Here is a 27,656-nt window from a genome sequence, read left to right as displayed (position 1 = left end):
TTTTCTCAAGAGGTTTTCTAAACCTTTTATCCTTTTTTGTTCTCTTCTGGACTCTCTCCAGTTTGTCCATGTCTTTCCTAAAGTGTGGCACCAGAACTGGACATTACTCCAGCTGAGGCCTCACCAGTTCTGAGTAGAGTGGGACAATTACCTCCCGTGGCTTATATACAGCACTCCTGTTAATAAGACGCAGAATAGTCACCTTTTTCACAACTGCATCACACTGTTGACTCATATGTAATTTATAATTCAGTATAACCCTCAGATCTTTTTCAGCAGTCTTACTGCTTACTCCAGTGGTTCTCAACCTTTCCAGACTACTATACACCTTTCAGGAGTCTGATTTGTCTAGCGAATTCCAAATATCACCTCACTTAAAAACTTGCTTACAAAATGAGACAGAAAAACAGAAGTCACAGTACACTGTTACTGATAAAGTGCTTACTTTCTCATTTTTCTCATATAATTATAAAATAAAATGATTGGAATATAAATATTGTACTTACATTTCAGCTTATAGTATATAGAGCAATATAAAACAAGTCATTGTATGAAATTGTAGTTTGTACTGACTTCACTAGTGGTTTTTATGTAGCCTGTTCTAAAACTAGGCAAATACCTAGATGAGCTGATGTATCTTCTGGATGATCTCTGCGTACACACAGGGATATGCTCACCCCTGGTTGAGAACCACTGACCTAGCCAGTTATTCTCCATTTTGTAGTTGTGCTTTTGATGTTTCCTTTCTAAGTGTAGTATTTTACACTTACGTTGATTGAATTTAATCTTGTTGATTTCAGACCAATTCTCCAATTTATCAAGGCCATTTTGAAGTCTAACCATGTCCTTCACAGTGCTTGCAACACCTTCCAGCTAGGTGTCATCTGCAAATTTTATAAGCATACTCTCCACTCTTTCATTCAAGAAATATTGAATAGTACCAGATCCAGGACAGACCCACTGCAGGACGTCACTAGATACGTTCTCCCAGTTAGACAGTGAACTACTGATAACTCTTTGAGTGTGGTCTTTCAACCATTTGTGCACCCACTTTATAGTAATTTCATCTAGACAACACTTCCCTAAGTTGCTTATGAAACTGTCATGTGGGACTGTGTCAAAAGCCTTAGTAAAATCAAGATAAATCACATCTGCAGCTTCCCCCCCGTTCTCTAGGCAAGTAGCCCTGTCACACCAACTAAGTTGGTTTGGCATGATTTGTTCTTGACAAATCCAGCTGGCTATGACTTCTCACTCTATTCTTTTCAAGATGCTTACAAATTGATCATTTATTAATTTGTTCCAGAATCTTTCTAAGTATCAACGTTAGGCTGATCGGTGTATAATTAATTCCCTGCATCCTCTTTGCTCCCCTTTTTAAAGATGGATACCATGTTGCCCTTCTCTGGTCCTCTGTGACTACACCCATCCTCCATGAATTCTCAAATAACGGCTAACGGTTCTGAGATTGCTTCAGCTAGTACCAGAACTGTAGGATAAATTCCCCCTTGTGGTTAATATTTTGTGTTCAGTATGTAGTCACAATTAGCCTTTTTAGTGAAGACTGATGCTAAATTGGCATTCAGCACCTCAGCCTTTTTGATGTTATCTGTTTATGACTTCTCCTTCTTCACTAACTAGTGGGCCTACACTTTACTTCATCTTTCTCTTGCTCCTAATGCATTTATAGAACCTCTTCTTTCTGCCTTTTTATGTCCCTTGCCTCATTTTATGCTTTAGCCTGTCTGACTTTGTCCCTGCATAGTTGTGCTATTGTTTTGTACTTAGCAGTTTGCCCATATTTCTACTTTTTGTAGGATTCCTTTTTGATTTTCAGATAATTAAAAAGCTCCTGATGCAGCCATATTGACCTCTTACTATTCTTCATATCTTTCCTTTGCATCAAGATAGTCCCTTCCCACAACACTCCATCCCTCAGAATAAAGATAACAATTTTCACCCTTCACTCTTACACACTTGTGAGGCCATGGTACAGATGTGAAGACTTAGCACTTTGTGTGTTCTGTCTTCATAGTTCCACTGGTTTTAACTTTGCACTGTTACATTGACTCAATAAAGGTTTTTATTATGAAAAACACGGCTGGGAAATTTCAATGAAATTCAGTTTCCCCCAATATAATCTATTCCTAATAAAATGTTTATACAAAAAATTTCATCCGTTTTCTGGGTTACGGTACATTCATTTTCCATCCACTATACTGAACAATGCATCCCTACCCGTTTCCTTGACCAGTTGTAGAGGCACTCAGCTAAATCCATGAAACACCTTCTATGCATTGCCAAGCTTTATGAACTAGCCCAACACACCCTATCAATAGCAGTGCACACCTCCATGAGAACAGCCCTGACAGTTGATCTACCAACACCAAACTGGTTAGCTACTGACCAATAGTAATTGGGGGAGGTAGCTTTCAGACGGCGATGGTCATGTGCTTGTCCACGCTGAGGAGAGCACTCATTTTAGTATTCCATCACTGCAGTTTCAGTGTGAGCTTGACAGATTTTTAGGGAAGTGGCCTTTGTTGTCCTGAAGTTCTGCCCTCACTGCTGGTCATCCTAAGTCGGCATCACTGTTCTTTCCCACCAGCCTGTGCTCGTTTGCTGAACCCAGAAGGAGCATTGCACTGAGTGAAGCCTCTCCAAGAAATAGTCTTGCAGAAGAAACTGCTTGATTTCATACTCTTTCTGCATTGCCATGGCATCACCATGGCGGTCTCCCAAACCAACCAAAGCCAGATGGCCTCATAACTGCCAAAACGTGGAGAAGCTTGTTTGTATTAATCACAATCAGCTCAGGCCAGGTTAGGATCACAACATTCGGCTGAAGTTTTCTCCTGGCAGCAGTTTGAAAATGGTGCTGGCCTGCAAAATGCAGATGAATTATGGGGTGCCAGGAGAGGAATCATGGGATTTGATTTTTTTGACCCCAAATCCAAGAATTTCAGTATGTTCTGGAAAGCATCCTATAATGAGCTGCGAGAAAAATCTCCATGTGATGGAACCTGGCAGTGGAAGATTGCACCATGGGATACCTGTCCAGAATACTGTGCACCTATTTAAAAAAGGTGCCGACCTGTATGGATGCAAGGATTCACAAGAGAATCTCCATAGAATCTCTATGGATAGTAATTTCATGCTCTAATAAGAATATAACATTAGGGATCTGTGATTGACCACCTGACCAGGACAGCGATAGTGACGATTAAATGCTAAGGGAGATAAGAGAGGCTATCAAAATTAAGAACTCAGTAATAGTGGGGGATTTCAGTTATCCCTATATTGACTGGGAACATGTCGCCTCAGGACGAAATGCAGAGACAAAATTTCTCGATACTTTAAATGACTGCTTCATGGAGCAGCTAGTATAGGTACCCGCAAAAGGAGAGGCAATTCTTGATTTAATCCTGAGTGGAGCGTAGGATCTGATCCAAGAAGTAACTATAAAAGGACCACTTGGAAATAGTGACCATAATCTAATAACTTTTAACATTCCTGTGGTTGGAAGAACACCTCAAGAGCCCAACACTGTGGCTTTTAACTTCAGAAAGGGGAACTATGCAAAAATGAAGGGGTTAGCTAAATAGAAATTAAAAGGTACAGTGACTAGAGTGAAATCCCTGCAAGTTGCATGGGCACTTTTCAAAGACACCATAATAGAGGCCCAACTTAAATGTATACCTCAAATTAAAAAAACACAGTAAAAGAACTAAAAAAGAGCCACCGTGGCTTAACAAGGATGTAAAAGAAGCGGTGGGAGATAAAAAGGCATCTTTTAAAAAGTGGAAGTTAAATCCTAGTGAGGTAAATAGAAAGGAGCAAAAAACACTGCCAAATTAAGTGTAAAAATGTAATAAGAAAAGGCAAAAAGGAATTTGAAGAACAGTTAGCCCAAAACTCAAAAGGTAGTAATAAAGTGTTTAAGTACATCAGAAGTAGGAAGTCTACTAAACAACCAGTGGGGCCTCTGGATAATTGAGATACAAAAGGAGCACTTAAAGATGATAAAGTCATTGTGGAGAAACTAAATGAATTCTTTGCTTCAGTCTTCATGGCTGAAGATGTTAGGGAGATTCCCAACCTGAGCTGGCTTTTTTAAGTGACAAATCTGAGGAACTGTCACAGATTGAAGTGTCACTTGAGGAGTTTTGGAATTAATGATAAACTTAACAGTAACAAGTCACAGGAACCAGAAGGCATTCACCCAAGAGTTCTGAAAGAACTTAAATGTGAAATTGCGGAACTACTAACTTTGGTTTGTAACTTGTCCTTTAAATCGGTTTCTGTACCCAATGATTGGAAGATAGCTAATGTAATTCCAATATTTAAAAAGGACTCTAGAGGCGATCCCGGCAATTACAGGCCGGTAAGTCTAACGTCAGTGAGCAAATTAGTTGAAACAATCGTAAAGAATAAAATTGTCAGACCCATAGAAGAACATAAATTGTTGGGCCAAAGTTAATATGGTTTTTGTAAAGGGAAATCATGTTTTACTAATCTATTAGAGTTCTTTGAAGGGGTCAACAAACATGTGGATCCAGTGGACATAGTGTACTTAGATTTCCAGAAAGCCTTTGACAAGGTCCCTTACCAAAGGCTCCTATGTAAACTAAATTGTCATGGGATAAGAGGGAAGATCCTTTCCTGGATTGAGAACTGGTTAAAAGACAGGGAAGAAAGCGTAAGAATAAATGGTAAATTTTCAGAATGGAGAGGGGTAACTAGTGGTATTAGCCAAGGGTCAGTCCTAGGATCAATCCTATTCAACTTATTCATAAATGATCTGGAGAAAGGGGTGAAAAGTGAGGTGGCAAAGTTTGCAGATGATACTAAACTTTTCAAGATAGTTAAGACCAAAGCAGATTGTGAAGAACTTCAAAAAGATCTCACAAAACGAAGTGATTGGGCAACAAAATGGCAAATGAAATTTAATGTGGATAAATGTAAAGTAATGTACATTGGGAAAAATAAGCCCAACTATATATGCAATATGATGGGGGCTAATTTAGCTACAACGAATCAGGAAAAAGGTCTTGTAGTCATCGTGAATAGTTGTCTGAAGACATCCACGCAGTGTGCAGAGGCAGTCAAAAAAGCAAACAGGATGTTAGGAATCATTAAAAAGAGGATAGAGAATAAAATGGAGAATATCTTATTGCCCTTATACAAATCCATGGTATGCCCATATCTTGAATACTGCATACAGATGTGGCCCTCTCATCTAAAAAAAGATATACTGACATTAGAAAAGGTTCAGAGAAAGGCAACTAAAATAATTAGGGGTTTAGAATGGGTCCCATATGAGGAGACATTCAAGAGGCTAGGACTTTTCAGCTTGGAAAAGAGGCAACTAAGGGGGGATATGATAGAGATATATAAAATCATGAGTGGTGTGGAGAAAGTGAATAAGGAAAAGTTATTTATTCTTATAAGAACTAGGGGCCACGAAATGAAATTAATGGGCAGCAGGTTTAAAACAAATAGAAGGAAGTTCTACTTCACACAGCACACAGTCAACTTGTGGAACTCCTTACCTGAGAAGGTTGTGAAGGCTAGGACTATAACAAGGTTTAAAAGAAAACTGGATAAATTCATGGAGGTTAAGTCTGTTAATGGGAATTAGCCAGGATGGGTAAGGAATAGTGTCCCTAGCCTCTGTTTGTCAGAGGATGGTAATGGACGACAGGAGAGAGATCACTTGATCATTACCTGTCAGGTTCATTCCCTCTGGGGCAGCTGGCATTGGCCACTGTCGGTAGACAGGGTACTGGGCTGGATGGACCTTTGGTCTGATCCAGTACGGCCATTCTTATGTTCTTAAGAGAAATAGCTTAAGCCACAATAAACAAAGTATATAGATTTACTTTTTCAATGTAGTTATTAATGTTATTTAAAGTGGAAAAATATATTAAATAAATCCTGTGTAGATAAGTGCTAAAAAACAATCAGAAGGAATGGTTGATGGAGAACGATAGAAAGAGAAATAAGAATATTCAGCTTTGGTCCGATAAGTGTACAGTTTTGATGGTTTAGAATTAGCTAGATTTTTTTTCTATGTAATTTTATTAATGGTCTATCTTTTCTTTCTATGTGATTTGTTTTGAGGACATTTATAAATGTTTGCTTATATAGGAACATTCTGTGAAGAAAAAGAAGAAAAAAGATAAACATTCAAGAAAACTTAAGAAGGAAAAGAAGAAAAGCAAAAACCAAAAATTTGAAAAAAATGATATTTCAAGTGATAGCTCTTCAGTAAGTAATAAGCTTGAAATATTCTCTTGAAAGAATGTTTAAAAACAAACAAACAAACCAAACCAATCACTTTTAACCTGCCTTTTTGGAAAGAAGTTGCCACTAATATTGAGGCATATATTCCTTTTCCTAAAGACAGTGCTACATGATATCTTGCTGGTATTTTATTAATTTAAAGATGCCATTTTTTAAAGATTCTTTAATGCTTCTGTAATGCTTTCTCTTCCAGTTAGAGGCCAGTGGTTCCCATTTTATTTTTAGCAGTCACAGACTTGCTTGGAAATCATGGCACTGCTTCCTGGCCCTCTCGTTTTTCATTTTTTATCAAGTAGAGTAAACAGACCAGCAAGAAATCCTGTTCTGATTGGATTTTCTGAGTATTTGCTACGTGTTTTGAAGTCCCCAGTTTTAAATGTAGCATTTGTGTGCAAGCACCGTAGCTTTATTGTTGTCTTCTTGAAGATTACCCTTTCTTCGGGATGCATAGAAAGGTTCAGTAGAACAAGGTTTTTCTGCGGGAACATACAGCTAAGTGAACTGTGTTTTTGACTTGCTTACCTGTGGGAAATAACCCAAACCACAGACTGGTCCCATGTTTCCTCTGGGAAGCACCCAAAGCTGCAGATTACATTAGAGAGTCCCAAGATGCAGCACCCTTCTGACCCTGATACCTTTGATACAAAATCTTTTGTTCTCCTGTCAGGTTTCTATAAATAACAGGGAATGTCTGATCAGCAGAGAGCAGTTTGTTATAAGTATAACATCGCAGCACTCCAGGAAACTGGTCTTCCTCTGAGAGAGAGATGCATATATATTGGGTCGGGGGTTGGGTGGGAATGAGATACAATTAAAATATAAAGAGATGACGTAAATTTTTACATTTTTAATTTAAACCCCACTGTTGTACCAGTAAAGCTTAATAAAATGTTCCTTTTTTTTATTTTGTTGCTAATTTAGATGTTTTAGTTGTACATATTTTTTGTTTGTTTCAAAGTATCAGCAGGACAGTTTCAACTCTCTGGCAAATAGCCATTGAGTTTTCTTTGCGTGACAATACAATATTAATAAACTGTTGATGTGGGATTGGAAGAGACTAACATGCTATTTTGATGAGATCACATCAAATGCATTTTCTTTGTAAAATGTTCTTAGTAATAGTATGTCCTCAGTTTATAACAGTGCTTTAAGGTTTGGTCATTCTATAAAATACAGTGCTTTTGAATTTTTCTAAATTATTCAAACACTTATTCTTAGGATTCTTCAGTTGAATGGGTTGAATCAACTATATCACAATCAATTTGCACAGAAAAGGCTTGGAAAGTCAAGAAGGAGCAGTCAGATACTACAGAAAATCCTGCAGTTCAGGTGAGTAGCCAAGTAATTATGGAAGGGTAAAATCGTTTAGGCATAGTGTAAAGTGTGGCTACATTTGCGCTATAGTTCATTGTAAATTCTTTGATCAATAGCTACTTAAAATGTAAATATTATATATATTTAGGTAAATGTAAAGATTTTGTTAATTGGGCATTTTTTCCTGTTTTATCAAGCATCTAACCAAGTATTACAATTATGTTGCCTAGCATCAGTTTTGTTTATCATATGCCAAAGCACTTAGTGATTGAGCCTGGTTTTCTTAATAAAGTCAGATTAAAATCTTGACTAACCCTATTAATTTCTCTGCATAAATCAAGTCAATCTTCAATGACTTTTTAGGTACATGGTGCTCGAAGAGGTACAGTGACTAAAGAAACAGCAGAGTATTTGACCAGCAAGACTGGTTGCATCACGGCTCCTGCTATATTCTTAGCTATGCTCTACACCTCACAAATTATGTGTCATCTGGAGAATTGAACTGTCCCTAACTGAAGCAGAGTGATTGCACTGGTTTAAGCACAGACTGTTAAGTGTGTCTTTTATAGCTATGTTGATGTGTGTTTTAATCCTCTCAGTTCAGTTTTGGTTATCTATCCCATGATGCTAATGTAGGCCCTAGACAGAGTAGATTCTGTGGGATTTTTGAAAGGTCACTGACGTTCTGTAGGACAGTAAGAGTAGGACTCTCTTGACTATGGTAGTGGAGACTGTGATGGCACTAAACTAGTGCAGACTGAAATGATTCAGGCTGAACTGTTATTTAGCCCTACTGAAAGCAAGTCTAGTCCAATTGTATTTGGCACACGTGAATTACTTTGTGTGTGTTAGGCTAGCATAGTCTTAGGAGGGTGAATTTTGGAACAGCCAAGGACCAGTAAGGCTGGTCTCCTTGCTTCCAGCACTTTCCCTAATCTAGTTTTCCCCTCTGTATAGTTAACCTTCTTTCAAGAGGTTTTTATTAGTAATACTATGATTGTAACACCAGCAGTAGGCTGGGTCCTTTAAGATCATCAAATTGAAGAATGCCGAGAAAAAACAAAGAAGTGCTCCTCTTTTGGTGAGGGTGTGCAAACCAGACTAGGTCTCTGTTTATCCAGTCAAACCATTGTACAGGGAAGTTTTTGGGGTAGCAGCCTCCATGTCCCCCATCTTTTTTTTCCACCTCAGTGCAGTTAGAAAGAGAGGTAGCCTCTCTTGTATATATGTTCTCATTAGTAAGCTTCTCTTAATCTCCCTCCAACGTATCTGGTGATTAGAGATCTGGAATTGAATGCTTTACTTGAGGTGTAGTCACCTTATGGCTATATACCCTCTGCTCTGTGATGTGATGTCTCTGTATCTGTTGTCCAAAATTACATTGATTTTTTTCTGCCATGTTGAATTGCAAACTCCTATGTAATTACTGTCCATTGTTGCCCCCAAGTCTCTTTTAGCATTGTTGCTTTTCAGATTTCTCCTTCTCTTTTCTGACAGGTCAGGCCTAAAGGCAATATAGGTAAACTTACAGGAACTTTCCTGAATGACACTACCTCTGGCTTTAAAATGTAGATCGTTGAATGTAGTCTAAACTGAGGAGGCTGTAAAAAAACCTGTTTTTGGATTTGTACCTAGAGCTTTTGCTTCAAGGTCATTTCTTCCTTGTCCAAACACTAGTTGGTCTGTGAATTGGTTGACTGGTACTTGGCTGTCCACAATTAGACTATATACTTTATATTAGGAGTTAACGTGTGATATTTGAGGATTTTTTCCCCTCTTGGTAGACTCCTTTGGGATTAGCAAATGAACATATTTTCCCCAGCACATTTTAATGACCTAAAAATGGTCATAAGTTTCTTAATTCTGAATATGGTTCCGGCTTCCAAGGGACTGACTTTATGAAGTGAATCTGGTCAAGGGAAGCAAAAAGCCTCTCTGAATCAGAGAAATGCCCTTTACTGATTGCTGAAAATAGCAAGATAAAAGTTCAGAAACACACCCTTTTGTAGCTCATGGGCATTTGTATTGCCTATGAGCACTGAGTTCTTCAAGCCTTTTGTTTTTTGGAGAGCATATCTTACACCATAAGAATGGCCATAGTGGGTCAGACCAGACCATCTAACCCAGTATCCTGTCTTCCGACAATGGCCAGTACCAGATGCTTCAAAGAGAATGAACAGAACAGGGCAATTGTTGAGTGACCTATCCCCTGTAGTTTAGTCCCAGCTTCTAGCCGTCAGAGGTTTAAGGACACTCAGAGTGCAGGGTTGAAACTCTGACCATATTGACTAATAGCCATTGCAGGACCTATCCTCCATGAACTTGTCTAATTCTTTTTGAACCCAGTTATACTTACGGCCTTCGTAACATCCCCTGGCAACGAGATCCACAGGTTGACTGTGGTTGTATGAAGCAGTACTTCTTATATTTACTGCTTATTAATTTCACTGGGTGATCTTTTAGTTCTTGTGTTATGTGAAGGGAAAATAATACTTCCTTGTTCACTTTCTCCACAACATTTGTGATTTTATAGACATCTATCATTCACCCCCTCCCCAGTCATCTTTCCTTCTAAAATGAATAATCCCAATCTTTTTAATCTTTCCTCATATGGAAGCTGTTTCATAACCTTAATAATTTTTGTATCCTTTCTCTGCACCCTTTCCGATTCTAATATCTGTTATGATATGGGGTGACCAGAACTGCGTTCAGTATTCAAGATATGGGCGTACTACGGATTTATATAGTGGCATTATGATGTTTTCTGTTTTAGTATCTATCCTTTTCCTAATGGTTCCTAACATTATTAGATTTTTTGACTGCCACTGCACATTGAGTGGATGTTTTCAGGGAACTATTCACAATGACTCCAAGATCTTTCTTGAATAAGAGCTCATTTAGACCCCGTCATTTTATATTTATCATTGGGATTATGTTTTCCAATGTGCATTACTTTGCATTTATCAACATTGAATTTCACCTGCCATTTTGTCACCCAGTCACGTGAGATCTCTTTGTAACTATTTGCAGTCAGCTTTGGATATAACTGCTGTCCGAACCAGTAATTGTGTATCAGCTGCAGACTTTGCCATCTCACTGTTTACTCCTTTTTCCAGAACATTTATGAATATGTTAGTATTGGTGTAAACCAACCTGACAGCTTCCTTTGACAGGGTAACAAGTCTTGTGGATAGGGAGGAAATGGTAGGTGTGGTATATATTGACTTTAGTAAGACTTTTGATACTGTCTCGCATGACCTTCTCATAAACAAACTAGGGAAATGCAACCTACATGGAGCTACTATAAGGTGGGTGCATAACTGGTTGGAAAATTGTTCCCAGACAGTAGTTATCAGTGGTTCACAGTCATGCTGGAAGGGCATAACAAGTGGGGTTCTGCAGGGATTGATTCTTGGTCCGATTCTGTTCAATATCTTCATCAGTGATTTAGATAATGGCATAGAGAATACACTTATAAAGTTTGTGGATGATAGCAAGTTGGGAAGGGGTTGAAAGTGCTTTGGAGGGTAGGATTAAAATTCAAAATGATCTGGACAAACTGGGGAAATGGTATGAAGGAAATAGGTTGAAATTGTAAGGACAAATGCAAAGTACTCCACTTAGGAAGGAACAATCAGTTGCACGTATACAAAATGGGAAATGACTGCCTAGGAAAGAGGACTGCAGAAAGGGATCTAGGGGTCACAGTGGATCACAAGCTAAATATGAGTCACCAGTGTAACGCTGTTGCAAAAAAAGCAAACATCATTCTGCGATGTATTAGCAGGAGTGTTGGAAGCAAGACACGAGAAGTAATTCTTCTGCTCTACTCCGCACTGATTAGTCCTCAACTGGAGTATTGTGTCCAGTTCTGGTGCCACATTTCAGGAAAGATGTGGACAAATTGGAGAAAGTCCAGAGAAGAGCAACAAAAGTGATTAAAGGTCTAGAAAACATGACCTGTGAGGGAAGCTTGAAAAAATTGGGTTTGTTTAGTCTGGAGAAGAGAAGACTGAGAGGGAACACGATAACAGTTTTCAAATACATAAAAGGTTGTTACAATGAAGAGAGAGGAAAAAATGTTTTTCTTAACCTCTGAGGTTAGGACGAGAAGCAATGGGCTTAAATTGTAGCAAGGGAGGTTTAGGTTGGACATTAGGAAAAACTTCCTAACTGTCAGAATGATTAAGCACTGGAATAAATTTCCTAGGGAGGTTGTAGAATCTCTGTCATTGGGGATTTTTAAGAGCAGGTTGGACAAACACCTGTCAGGGATGGTCTAGATAATACTTAGTCGTGCCTTGATTGCAGGGAACTGGACTAGATGACCTCTCGAGGTTCCTTCTAGTTCTTTGATTCTATGTTGAGGAGCACTGGTCCCACTACAGATCCTATGGTGACCCTGCTATTTACCTCTCTTTACTGAGAAAACGAACCATTTATTCCTCCTTTTATTTCCTATCTTTTAACCGGTTACTGATCCATGAGAGGACCTGCCCTCTTATCTTGTAACTGCTTAGTTTCCTTAAGCACCTTTGGTAAGGGACCTTGTTAAAGGCTTTCTGAAAATGCGTGTGCACAGTATTAAGTGAATCACCCTTAGCCCCAGGCTTGTTGATGCTCTCAAAGAATTCTAATAGGTTGAGGCATAATTTCCATTTAAAAAAGCTATGTTGACTGTTTGCCAAAAATCGTGTCTGTATCTCATAATTTTGTTCTTTACTATAATTTCTATCAATTTGGCCAACACTGAAGTTAGGTTCAGTGACCTGTAATAGCCAGGCTCATCTCTGGGGCCTTTCTTAAAAATAGACGTTGTGTTAGCCACTTTCCAGTTATCTGGTATAGAGGCTTGTTTCAGCAATTGATTACATACTACAGTTGGTAGTTCTGTAGTTTATATTTGAGTTTCTTCAGAACTCTTGTGTGAATACCATCTCATTCTGGTGACTTCTTACTATTTAATTTATCAATTTGTTCCATAACGTCCTCTATGGACACATCAACTGGGACAGGTCCTCAGATTTGTCACCTGAAAAGAATGGCTCTGATGTGGGGATGTGACCAGGGCCATCCTTAGGCATACACAGAATACGCAGCTGCATGGGGCACCATATAATTTGGAGTAGCCCTAGGCAGCTGCATGCTGTGTAAGCGGCGCTGGCTCCAGCAGCCCATCCCCATCTCCCAGCCAGCCCCCCCATCTCCATCTCCGCCCTGCCCCCATTCGAACCCTTCCCCCAAGCTCCCACTCGGCTCCGTCCCACCCGACCTCTTCCTGCCCCTGCTCTTCCCCCATCCCGCCACCATTCCACCCCTTCTTCAAAGCCCCCTCCCCTGAACAACACGGCCCGTGGGATTAGCAAGGGTACTGGAGCTGTCAGAAGGAGTCGGGCCCGCCCCCGACGTTCACCAGCGGTGGCGGCAGGAGGCAGAGTGACCAGGCCCCAGCTCATTCCACCAGCTCCCAGCCGCATTGCTCTGCTTCCTGCTGCTGCCGCTGGTGACTGCGGGGGCGGGCTTGACTCCTTCCTCCAAGCCCCCTCCCCAAGCGACAGGACTGGGAGTTAGTGGAGTGGAGTGGGCTGGGGTCAGGCTGCTCTGCTTCCCACTGCCACTGGTGAGTGTGGGGGAGGGGCAGGCCGACTCCTGCTGCCGGTGACAGGCTCACTGCTAATCCCCCGCTCTGCCCCGGGACTCCCTGCCCTGCTGCTGCCCCTCACAGCTCCTACCCCCGCGTCCCTGCAGCCATTGAGCACAGACCCCAACCCCTGTGGAGGCGCTGAGCCAGCCCCCCAGCAGAGTGGCCGCTCCCCCCCGCAGGGGGGCTGCAGGTGCTCGGGCTGCGTAGGGCACCACCATAGGTAGGGACAGCCCTGGATGTGTCCCACATCCTCTGCAGGGAAGACCGATGCAAATAATTCATTTAGCTTCTCTGCAATATCCTTGTCTTCCTTGAATACTCTTTTAACTGCTCAATCATCCAGTGTCCCAGTGGCTGCTTGATGGTCGTCCTGCTTCTGATGTACTTAAAAAAAATTGCTGTTAGTTTTTGTGTCTTTACTTGGTTGGTCTTCAGATTCTTCTTTGGTCTGCCTTATTACTAGACTTGCCAGAATTTTTTATGGTCCTATCCTTTTTCCTCACTAGCATTTGACTTCCAATTTTTAAAAGATACCTTTTTACCTCTAGCTGCCTCTTTTCCTCTGCTGTTTAGCAATGGTGGTATATTTTGGTTCTATTGCTGTTTTTTGATTTGGGGCATAGATTTAGCTTGAGCCTCTGTTATGGTGTTTTTAAGTAGTCTTCATGCAGTTTGCAGACATTTCAACCTTATGACTTTTCCTTTTAATTTTCATTTAACTAGCTTCCTTGTTTGTGTGTAGTAGTTGCCTGCAACTGTGGTGGGTTTCTTTGACATTTCCCCCCCATAGGGATGTGAAATTGAATTGCATTATGGTTGCTTTTGCCGAGTGATTCAGCTATATTCACCTCTTGAACCAAAGGCTTTGCGCCACTTAGGACTAAATCAGGAATTGCTTCTCCCTTTGAGGGCTCCAGGACAAGCTGCTCCAAGAAGCAGTCATTAATGTGTCTAGAAATATTATCTCTGCATCCTGTCCTGAGGTGAGATGTACCCAGTTAATGAGGATAGCTGAAATCCTTTGTAGCCTCTCCAGTCTCCCTGAGCATTTCACAATCACTGTCATCAGTATGGTCATGTGGTTGGTAGTGTATTCCTACTGCTATACCCTTATTGTTAAAGCATGGAGTTTCTAGCCATAGAGATTCTCTGATACAGTTTGATTCATTTAAGATTTTTACTTTAATTGACTCTATTCTTCTTGCACATCCAGTGCCACTCCCCTACCAGCACAACCTTCTCCGTCATTCTGTATATTTTGTACCTTGGTATTTCTGTGTCCCCTCAATTATCCTCATTCACCATGGTAAACTGATGAGGTTTTGTAGATGACCGCAGTTTTTGTTCCTCCTCCTTAGCCCAAATCTCCTTTAGGAAGTGGGGTATCTTCCATTTCATATATGTGAAATTGTCTCAGGTGCATCATCTAGCAGCAGCATTGGTTGTAAATGAAAGACATGACATAACATAATGGCAGCCATTCAGATTAGTGCTTCAAGCCTTGAAGATTAAGGATCAGAATGAACACTATTTTTTCATTGTTCCAGAATGGCATCAGAATTCCGTTCTTTTTGTTAGAATACACATTCATGTGTCTGACAATTTGATTTTGGTTAATTAGTCATTTTCATGTGCATTTTACTGCTTTATTTTCTTGCTTCACCAATATTTTATTTGCTGTAGATGATGTGTGATCTGTAGGAGGGGAGGAAAATATGCCTTTACCTGTTTGAGTGTGGTATATTGCCCTATATCATGGTTTATTTAATCTACTTTTTTTCTTGAGATAATAGCCCTTATATTTAAAATGGCCTCAATCTGGCATTTGTAAATGTGGTTTTGTACCTGCATTTGTTGACACATTTAATAGAAGTTAAGTGTTTAACTACTGGATTTATGGGCACATTTGGGTACCTAGCTGTCTGGGAGCTATCAACTGCACCCTATGATTAGTTGCAGATTTTGTGCCTGCTAAATTAAACCAAAGAGATTATGAAGCCAAATGCAGTAAGAATCATTAATTCTTCAACGGTTTTAGAGTAAGGTGGCACGTAAAGTGATCTGACAAAATGATGTACAAAACATTCAATGTTCAGTGAAGAACGACATTCCTAATCTCATATTTACTCTAATGAATTTGTATGCACATATTTACTAGTGTGCTTGCTCATAAATAAATCACATCTAGACTATACACCTGGAATTACAAAGAAAAGCTGGACAAGTATGCATATGTAAGTGAATTTCATGAATGAAGTCTTTAGAATATTTGTTTTACATGCAAAAATGTTTTGAAAGCTAGGAACTACTGTAAAATCTACACCATATATTATAAATATGAGATGATACCAGTAATTTTGTGAGTTTGATTTATATCTGAGCCATATATTTTTGTTACAGAAAATGGGTGTTTACTGAGTCTGGCTATTATTTCGTTTTGGATGAAACTGTTTGTATTTTTACAGAGAGATGAATGGATGACCTTAGATTTTATGTCTCTGAAAACCACGTCTGCAGCATCACTCAAAGCTGAAAAAGAGACAGAAAAATTATTGGAGCAACAGAAAACCCAAGCAATTGAACAGGTAAAAGGAATTATTTCTATATTGCACCAGTTTTCTCTGTATCTTCCTAAATGCAGTGTATAGTTTTGTCATACACTTAAGTTTTTATAAACTACATGTACTCTAAATTGCTTAAATAAATCCTCTTTTAGATTACAGTTTTATTTTTAAAATCTTCTTAAAATAGTATTTATTGACCATATGGTAGTGGTCATTTTATACTGGTAGGTTATTACTTGTTTGGGATGAGGGAGAGAATTTATTTTAGGAAGCCTACCATGTGATAGGAAACCTATTAAATTAAATTTCAATTAAGAAGAGAGCCAATTCTAGCAAAAATTGATGACTAAACTAGAGTGAAATGATTAAATAATAAAAGTTAATTGAATTTTAATGGTACCTATCTGCCATAATTCTTGAATCACTTTACAGAGATCTGTTGAATAAGTAGAAATTGACAGACTCTGGGACTGACCTTCTGTTCAGTTCTGCAGGCAGATGGCAGACAAATATTACCTACTATTTATATGCCCTTAGTCCTCCCCTTGACCACCCACTATTGTAGTTTTCCAGTTTGTTGTTATGCCTCTATGAAACATCAGTGTTGGCATGCAATTTCTGTTTGGATTCAATTTACAGCATCCTAGTTGTTGTCCTTTCTAGCTTTTGAGAAGGCGTGAAGGGGGTGATGTTTTGTTGTTGCTTTTTCAGTAATTTTTTAAACTTTTCTATACTCCTAAAGGAGTCTTCAGTGTTCAGTCCAAAAATATATGATGTATTCTTAATTCTAAGGGATATTTGCCTCAGGAGTGTGGTATATGATTATTTACATGTAGTTTCTGATTCTCAGAAGGTATCTTTGAACAGATCCTAGTTACCTACTTGTGACAGGTTCCCTGGGATGCAACCTGGAATTGGGGTATTGCTGAGCCCTCTGTCTTACCAACCTGGGCTCCCTCTCACACTGTGATGCTGGGACAAGCTGCAAACCCCATCCAAATATTGCAGTTACACATATATCCACAGACCGGGACACACTCAGCTGAGTTACATGCGGGATAGCTCAGTGGTTTGAGCATTAGCCTGCTAAACTCAGCATTGTGAGTTCAATCCTTGAGGGGGCCATTCAGGGAACTGGGATAAAAATCTGTCTATGGATTGGTCCTGCACTGAGCAGGGGGTTGGACTAGATGACCTTCTGAGGTCCCTTCCAAACCCTGATATTCTGTGATTCTATGCTTTCACCAGACAATTCATGAACCAGCAATAGAGAGCCTGCAGATAATTCCCCCAGCTTCTCAGCCTAGGACCCCAGGCTGTACCAGGCTGCCCAGTGTAAGTTTATAACTGAGGCTACAATTTAGTCATGAGTATTTTTAGTAAAAGTCATGGACAGGTCACGGGCAATAAACAAAAATTCATGGCCTGTGACCTGTCTATGATCTTTAATATAAATATCCCTATCTTAGCTGGGGCGGGGCCCTGGGATGCCACTGCTCTGGGCAGTGGACCTGGGGTGCCAATGCTCTGGACGGGGAGGGTCCAGGGAGCTGCTGCTCTGGGAGTGGACCCTGAGGCCAGTCCCACTAGCTGCTGCTCGGGTGGTCCCAGGGGCCAGCAGCCGGGAGCTGCCGAGCAGAGGCTTGTGCAGCTGTCCCTAGAGCCACTGCTCTGGCTGCCTATGGGACCACTGCTCAGGTGGGATTCTTTAGTGCTATGAAGTGATGTAGTGGAATGTTTAGTTTAGTTCTTGTTTAACAAACTGTGGTTTTGGAAGTACACTCATCTGAATTGCAAAATAAAGTCTTACAGAGATTATTCTTTGGAAGAAAATATTGAAGAAAATGATGTCCAGTACTACTGTATATAGAAAAGACCCACATTTCCTCAAAACATTCATAAATATTTTCTACATACAATTGTAGTTGATTCTTCACCTGGCTATTTTTAGTGAATTAGTATTTTTTAAAAAAATATTGAAAGTTACATTGTCCTATCAAACTTTTTTTTTTTTTTAAAGTTCCAGCATCAGGTTTGTTAATGAGATTGTCATTTGGGTACATTTAAACTGATTACATTTCTATATGGATCGTACAAAATAATAAAAAAGTTGTAACGGTGGATTTTTGTGCATCAGTTGAAAGTTGTTTTCTATAGTCTAGAATTTCTGAAAGAGAGCTGAACCCCTACTGGAAAGATGGTGGAACAGGTTTACCACCAGAAGAGGGTGAAGCAACTTCAATTAAAAAAGGTAAAAAAACAATTTTTAATAAGAAAAGCTATATGTATTCCCCTCAGAGATGTTTATGTTGTTAAATGGTCAGCATAGCAGGGCTTCCAGTTACAAACAGTGAAGACAAACGAAGTAAAACTTATTTCAGTAGCAAATATTGGGTTAAAATCATAATACATTGTTCGCAGAATATTTCTTGACTTGATTGATAATCTTGAGTGATTTGACCTTCAGTTTCTACACAGATTTTCTCTCATTTGAACTAATTAAAGGAAGAATGATTCCACCAGGACATGATAAATTGTTGTCATCTCATTTGATTCCTTTCATTCCATTACACAAATTACAGTTTTAAAATATTCAACTACAGAAATCTGTGAGTCACATTTAAATGAAATACATTAAGAATGTAGTTTGTGAAAAACATTTTTTCTGTAACCTTTTCACTTCAATCCTTACCCTTGGCTTATCCTGTCTATTTCCAGCAAATGCAGCTATGGAATATTTTTTCACAATGTCACATAACATTTATAAAATATTAAGGAGGACTCTTATATGCTGGGTTGTAGGGAGCAGTAAGGGGCCTCTACTGGAAGTCCATACCCCCTTATTCTGTGGGCAGTTTGTATGGACTATAGGCTTCCAGGGGTGTCCCTCAGGCTAGTGATCACATGGATTGACAGTGTGTACCAAGTCAAAAATTTCTGGGGGTGCCCCTGCACCTTGCTACCATGCACCCTTAACCACTACTTTTTGTAATGTTGACTCTGAGAGACTCATCTGGCTCAATGGGTTTGTCTATGTGGGGATAAAAAAACTGAGTTGGCCAGGTTAGCTGACCTGGACTCGCAGAGCTTGGGCTCTGCAGCTGAAAATTAGCTGTGTATATGTTTGGGCTCAGACTGGAGCACAAGTTCTGGGACCCTGCAAGAGTGGAAGAACACTGCAAGAGTGGAGGGTCCCAGGGCTAGGGCTAGAGCCTGAGCTCTGGGATCCTCTGAGGGATCCTATGTTTGGGCACCAGCCTGAGCCCAAACATCTGCACATCAATTCGTAGCGCTGCAGTCCAAGCCCCATGAGTCTGAGTCAGCTGATCCATGCCTGCTGCGGTCATGCCATACTCCTATGTACCCCTATTTGGTTCTGCTTGTTCTGGTAGAGAAACCAACAAACTACTCTACAAGAAACTGACCATCTTTGAATGCAACTAATGTACATTTCTAAGAAGAAATATTTGATGTGAAAGACTAGAAGTTTTGCATCAGTTTTCTGTTTCATGTATTCAGGATAGGAAGAAAGACAATATTTTATTACAATATTTCAGTTGAGGCACGAACCTGAAGGTAGAAAGCTAGATGTACTCCATGTCAACATACAAAATAGGTCTAACTGAGCTAATTTAAGTTTCTGTGCTGTATGTAGCATATACAATAAGTCTTAGTTAATAAAAGCTAACCCTGAAATACAAAAATATCATATCTAATTCTTTTGTTCCTTTAGTTAAAATTGTTGAAGATGGTGGATTAAGTTGGTTAAAGAAATCCTATCAAAGGATGAAGGAACAGGCTGAGAGAGAGAAAAGAAATTTTGAGGAAATTGTAGCTGAGAGATATGGGGTAAGCATCTTAAGAGGAAAAGTATTCTCCTTGTTTACAGTTTTTAAGCTTTTGGAAAAGGTCAAATCCCTGTAAAGGCAGAAGTATTTAATGTATAGCTTAACACATGATCAAGCTCTGCTGAAACAATCCGTTCTTGAAACTTCCATCAAGTGATGAAGGTGTTAATGCTATCAGACTTCCATTTGCATGATTTTGCGTGCTACCTTTTTTTCACTGTGCGGTACTAGACTGTAGTTAAAATATTTCTATCTTTCACTTCACCCAGGTTCTTATATGGTCCATGTACGGGGAGATTTTGGCAAACCAGTAAAGTGCTTGAAACCACTATGGCTTATTGTTAAAGGCAGCCTAGTCAGCAAGCTGTAAATTGGCCATTCAGCAATCTCAGCTTGACCAAGGAAGGATGGGAGGGGGTTTTGGGTTCCAGAGAAAGGGCAGCTTGACCCTTCCTGATAAGAATTGTGTTGAAATTGCTGATATGTGCATTTTAAAAGAGTAGGATATGCCCCAGGAATGTCTATTGGGGTCTCAAGGCTGCAAAGGAAAAACCCACACCTGGTTAATCAATAATTAGAAGGAACCTCTTGCTTGATGATTGAAACGGTTTACTTAACAAGGTTTCTTTAAGGGACATGTCATTCTACTACTAATTTATAAATAAGGGGAAAAAACTTGAGATGGGGGAATTCTTTTGGACTGGTCTCTCCCTCTGGATGCATCTTGTGTTCCCCACCAGCAGATGTGCTGCCCCTTGAGAGCCACACTCAGCTTCGGTAGTTATCGATGGTTGGGGGTGTTTTCCTAATCTTGTTGTGGATGTATGTAAGTGCTTGAGACTAAGTAAAGTTTAGCTTTAAGTGAAAGGACTCTTGTGTTGTTCAGTTTGTGTCAGCCATCTTTTGGTCGGACGGCCGTGTCTCCCCTGATTTATTTCCTGACACCACCTCGCACAGAGTAAAAGTTACCAAGAGCTTTGGGATGCAGGAACCCTGGGTAACAGTCCACATTATCCTGATATCTGAGCACCTTCCAAAATTATCTGTATTTGCAGAGATATTTCTTTCAGACCTGTGCCCACGTGTGCACACAAGAAGTTTGGCCATATCTGCGGTAGGAGCAAGGGGTATGATTTCCAGTTTGAGGGGACACACTTGTGCTAGTGCTCATTGAGCTAGTGTGCTAAAAAGAGTAGCATAGCTGGGGGAGGATGGGCAGCAGTGAGCAGCAGCACAGGGTAGCCATGCTGGGAGTGTACCCCAAGCGGGTTTCAAGTATCAGAGGGTAGCCGTGTTAGTCTGGATCTGTAAAAGCAGCAAAGAATCCTGTGGCACCTTATAGACTAACAGAGGTTTTGGAGCATGAGCTTTCGTGGGTGAATACCCACTTCCTCAGATGCATGTAATGGAAATATCCAGGGGCAGGTATATATATGTGTGCTAGCAAGCAAGCTAGAGATAACGAGGTCAGTTCAATCAGGGAGGATGAGGCCCTGTTCTAGCAGTTGAGGTGTGAAAACCAAGAGAGGAGAAACTGGTTCTGTAATTGGCAAGCCATTAACAGTCTTTGTTCAATCCTGAGCTGATGGTGTCAAATTGTACGCTGCACGTCTAGCTCACACAGCTGTTCACTGTTTCCCATGTTACCCTGGCTTTACTACTAATTTTAAGGTGCTAGCTCCATGAGAGCTAGAGTAAATGTGTCCACACGAGCTGAGAATCCCACCCTGAGCTCTATGAGAGCTAGAGTAAGTATGTCCACACGAGCTGAGAATCCCACCCTGAGCTCCAAGTATAGACATACCCTTTGTGATGGTGTTATCCATGCAACAAGTTGGAGAGTTATGTGATAACTTAATTTTATCATGCATCCGTTGGCCACTTTACCTGCAGTCCATCTCTGCCATGGTATTGGCTTCATAATTATTGATGAAAGGTACAGGATATATGATATTCAACTGAATACCAAGAATAGGTTTAAGAATATTGTAAGAGGACAAATGCTGAGTCTTCTTAATTTGAGTTTGTTCGTGCTGCTCTCTGATGTTCTGGAGATGCTGGGATGGCTTCTTCTACAACCAGAAAATTGGAATCTTGTCCTTGGCTTGTGAATGCCAGAGAAGTAGTACTGGGGGCAGCAAATGGATGAGATTGTGTTTCCCTAAGTTAGGCAAGGTGCCAGTGATTCTTCAGGAAAGCTACTATGAGGTCCCTACTGAAAAAAGTTGATGCTGAATGTCATGCAGCTTGCCAACTGCTATAACCGTTCTGTAATATCCCTTTAAAAAAAAAACAAAACCAAAAGAGGTAATTCAGAAGTTTGTGACAGGATAAGCATACAGTTTCTTAGATTTCCTTGACCCTGGTCAGTCAGACTTCAGGCCTGAATATTGGGTAGAAACTTTGCTGGTTGTGCAAATCATTGATTTCTTTCTAGTGACGGTTAAAGGTTAAATATCCATGCTGATTAGTTTTAGAAATGTCCCCTGTGATATTATCACAGCTGCATGACTTATGTGGCCATCCCAAATGTAGACCACTAACACCATTATACTGTATAGCACTACCATGTATTCTCTCTCATGCTTATTGTTAGTATGGACATCATTTAAAAAATAATGCCATTATATTTTTCCTTCTGTCTTGTAGTCAGTGGAAATATTTCAGTCAAGATGGGAAGAAGCTGAAGAAGCTGCATCAAAACAGGAAAATGAATATAGAAAAGGAAGATGGAGAAAATTTAACTATTCAGAGAATGAGCAAAAAGAGAGAGAGCACCACAAGGAAAAAGAAACACAAGTTGAAGGTGACAAAATCAAGGGTACGTGTAAAGGACATTCCAGAGATAGGCATAATAAGATATATCCACTGGAAGAAAGAGGTTATAGAAAAGACAGGTCAAGAGAAGAACGAGAATATAGACATCGTAGCACAGACTCTGAGTTAAGAGACGATTGTTCCAAAGCAGCAAAACATTCTGATGAAAAACGAAGTCAGGAGACGGTTTCCTCTCTGCGCAATTTGAAATATAAATTTTGAAACCTTCTGAAGATGATTTGTCATCTGTTAGTAAAGACTGCAAGGTACAGCAATCTTCATTAAAACTACCATCTTGTAGCTTTTTGAGCAGCAATTTCCAAAAACCTGGTGAGGAAAGTGAAGAAAAAACACCATTGAGCAGAACACATATAACAGATGAAAATGAGAAACCAACATTAGATCAAAATCCATTGAAAATGGAAAAAACTACTTATCATGAGGGAGCTCCAAAGGCTGAAAGAGAGAAGACACAGGAAGAGAACCTTGGAAACATCCCCAAGAAGAAAGTGCTATTGCCAGACAGCAAAACATCATATTCTGGGTATCTTACGATTTATTTTGCTAGATGTCATTTATATTTTCAGGGTAGTTTGTAGGAGGTATCTGTCTGCTGCCATGCCTCACTGGGCTGTGATCTTATCAGATCTCCAACATGTTGAGCCTGATTAGTTCTTCGATGGAAAACCCAGATCTATAGAAAATTATTTAGTACATGTGACATTCTGAGTCCATGATAAAGTAATGCTCCAGCATGGTAGCAGGGGGCCCTGTAGGGCTCAGTGGTGTGGTCTTTTTGGAAGACTTTAAGCAGATCTTATCTCTAATAGTCATTAAAGACCAATTGCTCATTAGTAGGGGTGCAAAATTTACAATTCAGTAGCTTCATTCTGCCTACCTATATTTTCAGTGCGGTTTCCTTTGGATGCTGACAGTATACTACCCTATGTGACCCCAACAATTGTATAGTGTTGCTGTGTACTGAACTACTTAAAGAACTACTTATTCAACCCTGGAGATGGCTGCACTTCAGTGTTGAGTGAAGTGAAATGTATATTTATGTAAATATGGTTTATTAAGTCTCTTTGGGACCTTTGGGTGAAAAGGCACTATGTAAATTTAAAGTTGGTGACATTACTGTTTTCCTTAGAAAATGGTGGAGGGCTGAGAACACTTATGCGGCTTTTAAAAATACATTTCACCATAGTGATGTAGCATTTTAGCTTTTAAGGAGCATTAAAGTGGTTATTTTTCTGTAGAATACTGTAGTAATTTAACTTCCTTGACCCTTTTGTAGAGAGTCATCGCTTTCAAAGCTAAAGCAGGCAATGTAGAAAATATCTATTTTGATTTGACACGTTCTGTATTTTCAGTCATATTGCCCATGACAGTGGATTACTTTACCCTTCCTTTGAACATTGGTGTATAGTAAAGTCTGCTTCTTACTATTGAGATAGGCTGTGGAATAATATTTCATCTACAACTTAAACAAGTAGAACCTACTTGTAAGTAAGTGACTGGGCATGCTGAATGCAAAATAACTGGAGGAAATTAAGGTAACAATATAGCATGAATAAATTTGGTAGATTAAAAAGATAAGGTAATATGTTAAAGTATTAGGTTTTATTCAGACATAAATGACAGAAAGCATCAGTCTACATGTATGTTTTCTGGGGAGTTAAAAAGAGACTACAAAGCAATATGTAGTAAGAATTACTGTTTTTCTGTCTGTGTTGGTATAATGAAGGAAAATAGAGACTAATCATGGAAAGAAGTTAGAAAATCACTGGACTTTTATGCAGGTCCTGGCCACTCATCCTTTATGTCATCACCAAGACCCCAATCCTGCGAACGCTTATGCACGTGTTGAAGTTCACTGCTGTGAGTAGTAAGTCCTATTCAAGTGCTGGGACTGTTCTCAGTAGTAAAGTTGAGCATATGCATAAGTGTTTGTAGGATCAGGGCCCAAATGAGATCTAAGTTTGAAGAATTTAATAAATGTAGGAAAAGAGGGCAAGCAATGAAGTGCTCAGCAACAAGAACATGTGAGGAGGCTGATAAGAGAGTCCAGATGGAAAGAGGAATTGATGAAAATAGTCATTTTTTTAGGAATGTCTACAGTTATGACAGTGTGTAGAGTACAGGCACTGCAAGCCCAGGTAGCACAGATATAGCTAGCAGTGTAGATGGGTAGGCACTGCTTAGGCAAATAGAGTGCTCTACACTCCTGAACTCCTTGGGTATATACCCTGCATGCTTCCACACGCCCAAGCAGTGCCTCCCATATTTACACTGCAATTTTCAGCAGTGTAGTGTCCCATTATCTTTTCTTTGCCAGAGCTTTCCCCCTGTCACCCTGCTGCTGGAGCCTTTCTTTCACTGCAGTGTGTAGCTGCGTGCCACAGAGACAAGTGTGGACACAATCTGTCTTTCACTGTGGCGCATAGCTGTGTGTGTACTGCCTGCACTCTGCACAACACGGTAAGTGAAGACATAGCCTTTGTTTCCCCCATATTACGTTATTTAAGTTACTGATTAACAGGTCTTATGAGCAGATTATAAGTTAGCCTTTTGGTGATGAACAGTAGGGTTCTAACATCAGGAGGAGTTTCTTATAGCAGTATTCAGTCTTTTCAGTTATAAAGCAGACAAGCAGAGTTGTGACAGTTACCTGGCACTTGGCAGGTAGGTGGATGTCTCCCAAACAACACGGGCACCGAGAGTGTCTGCCTCTAACTGGGATGGATGGAAGAAAGCAGTATATGTGATGTATCTTGATTTTAGTAAGGATTTTAATACAGTCCCACAGGGAATTCTCATAAGTGTCCTAGAGAAATGTGGACAAGATGAAATTCATATAAGGTGGGTGTACAATTGATTGACAGACTACTCAGAATAGTTATCAATGATTTGTTGTCAGACTGGGAGGGAGTATATAATGGGTCTCGCAGAGGTCAGTCCCAACTCCAATACCATTCAGTATTTTCATTAATGACTTGGACAATGGAATGGAGTGTATGCGTATAAAGTTTGCAAATGGACTTCAAGCTGGGAGGGGATGCATGCACTTTGAAGGATAGCATTAGACTTCAAAATGACCTCGATAAATTAGAGAATTGAGCTGAAATTAGCAAGCTGAAATTCAATTTGAGAGCCATGCTTAAGAAAAGATATAGATGAATTGGAGAGAGTCCAGAGGAGAGGAACAAAAATGATAAAAGATTTAGAAAACTTGACCTCTGAGGAATGGTTAAAAAAACTATGTATAGTCTTGAGAAAAGAAGACTGAGAGGGGGACCTGATACGATTTCTCATATATTAATGGCTGTTTGAGAATGGTGATCACTTGTTCTCCATGTCCACTGAAGACAGGACAAGAGGTAATGGGCTTAATCACAACGAGAGATTTAGGTTAGATATTAGGAATAACTTTATAAGGATTAATAGGATTTCAAAGGAAGTTGTGGAATTCCCTTTTTGGAGGTTTTTAAGAACAGGTTGGACAAATACTTGTCAGGGATGGTCTAGGTTTACTTGGTCCTGCTTTAGTGCAGGGGGCTGGAATTGATGACTTATTGAGGTCCCTTTCCACTCTACATTTCTGTGATTTTACTACCTCTGTCTATGAAAACAGCCTTCCTGGTGACCAACACTTCTGCCTGAAGTATGGAGAAATGGGGGCTGTGATGGCAAGCCCTCCCTTTCAGTGTTCTTCAGAGACAAAGTTGCATTACATTCTCATCCTTGATTTCTACCTACAGTTTCTTCTGAATTCCATATTAATCAGGTTATTCATTTCCCAGGTTTCTTTCTGAAGCCACACCAGGGAGGGAGACGCCTTACGTTCTTTGGACATCAAAAGAACAGTGGCCTTCTACTCAGACAGAACCAAGCATTTCAGGGAAGTTTTCTAGACTGTGTATCAGTTGCTGACAGATCCAGAGGATCTGCAATTTCATCCAAAGACTTTCAAAGTAGATTTCTGTCCATATTATCTCTTGTTATTATGCCTACATTCATCTCCTTCTAGAGTGATAACCCATTCTACAAGGTCCCAATCTACTTTTATGGCCCTGTTGAAAGATGTCCCAGTTGCTGAAATTTGCAGAGCCCCAACCTAGTCCTCAATACATACCTTTCCAAATGTAATGCTCTGATTCATGCTTCTAGAGCAGATGCTGCAGTTGGCAATGCAGTCTCATCTTCGGTGTTATATCTAACTCTGAGGCTCCCACCTTCATCAAGGGATACTGCATGGGAGTCATTATTCATGTTGTGCAGTAACTGACCTTCTTCCAGATGTGTCTTGGGACTTTGCAGTAGAGAAGGACAGTTCACTTGTGTAGCTACATATGTCCTTGGAATGGGTCAAGGGGAGGACTAGAGTACATGCAGGAGCTTAATGGACACTGCCACCAAAAATCTCCCGTGAAAGGTGCATGTGTGGTGGTGTTTGCTCAATTCTCCATGCCTCATACTGACAATGTACTTGTTAATATTTTCTCTTCCAACAAATACAGAGTTTATTTACCTTCTAAATCAGAGTTTTGGACAATTATGAGAAGAATTAATTAAAAGTTGCAGGCCTAGTAATACCTGGCTGATTAGATGCCCGAGGGATCTCCTCAGAGGAAATGTCCATCCAGATAGGATGCTGTTTGCTGAAAATCACGCTTAGTAATAGGACTAAAATATTATGTGCATTGGAGTTTAATTTGAGACAAGCTGAGAGAAAAATACAGTTGAGCTGAAAAAGTGCAGATAATGATTTAAGCAATAACTCCACCGAGATCATGTACAAAGTAATAAATGTCTCTTACTCTGACTAATGTAATACCTTACATTACTAATCAGAGGGGTAACCGTGTTGGTCTGGATTTGTAAAAGCAGCAAAGAGTCCTGTGGCACCTTATAGACTAACAGACGTATCGGAGCATGAGCTTTCGTGGGTGAATACCCACTTTGTCGGATGCATGTGACATGCATCCGACGAAGTGGGTATTCACCCACGAAAGCTCATGCTCCGATACGTCTGTTAGTCTATAAGGTGCCACAGGACTCTGCTGCTTTTACATTACTAATGTAATTAATGTTTTAATTGCTTTACAATATGTAGGTTTAGAGGATATGAGAAGCAAGAGCACTAGAACCTTTAATTTCTCT

General features: G+C 39.9%; 1 protein-coding gene across 1 annotated transcript in view; it reads left to right on the top strand.

The window, feature by feature from the left end:
• CWF19L2 (CWF19 like cell cycle control factor 2) overlaps positions 1–27,656 on the top strand; it is a 178,033-nt gene that overhangs the window by 24,289 nt on the left and 126,088 nt on the right. Inside the window, 7 exon segments of the mRNA XM_030560734.1 lie at positions 6,151–6,270; positions 7,525–7,635; positions 15,730–15,849; positions 17,986–18,079; positions 19,562–19,677; positions 22,326–22,710; positions 22,713–23,037. Of these exon segments, the coding sequence (XP_030416594.1) occupies positions 6,151–6,270; positions 7,525–7,635; positions 15,730–15,849; positions 17,986–18,079; positions 19,562–19,677; positions 22,326–22,710; positions 22,713–23,037 (1,271 nt within the window).

This window comes from Gopherus evgoodei, chromosome 1 (genome assembly GCF_007399415.2).
Source record: "Gopherus evgoodei ecotype Sinaloan lineage chromosome 1, rGopEvg1_v1.p, whole genome shotgun sequence".
In the NCBI taxonomy this organism is placed as follows: Eukaryota; Metazoa; Chordata; order Testudines; family Testudinidae; genus Gopherus; species Gopherus evgoodei.
The sequence above is the reverse complement of the archived record's forward strand: the minus strand, read 5'-3'. Positions and strand labels throughout refer to the sequence as shown.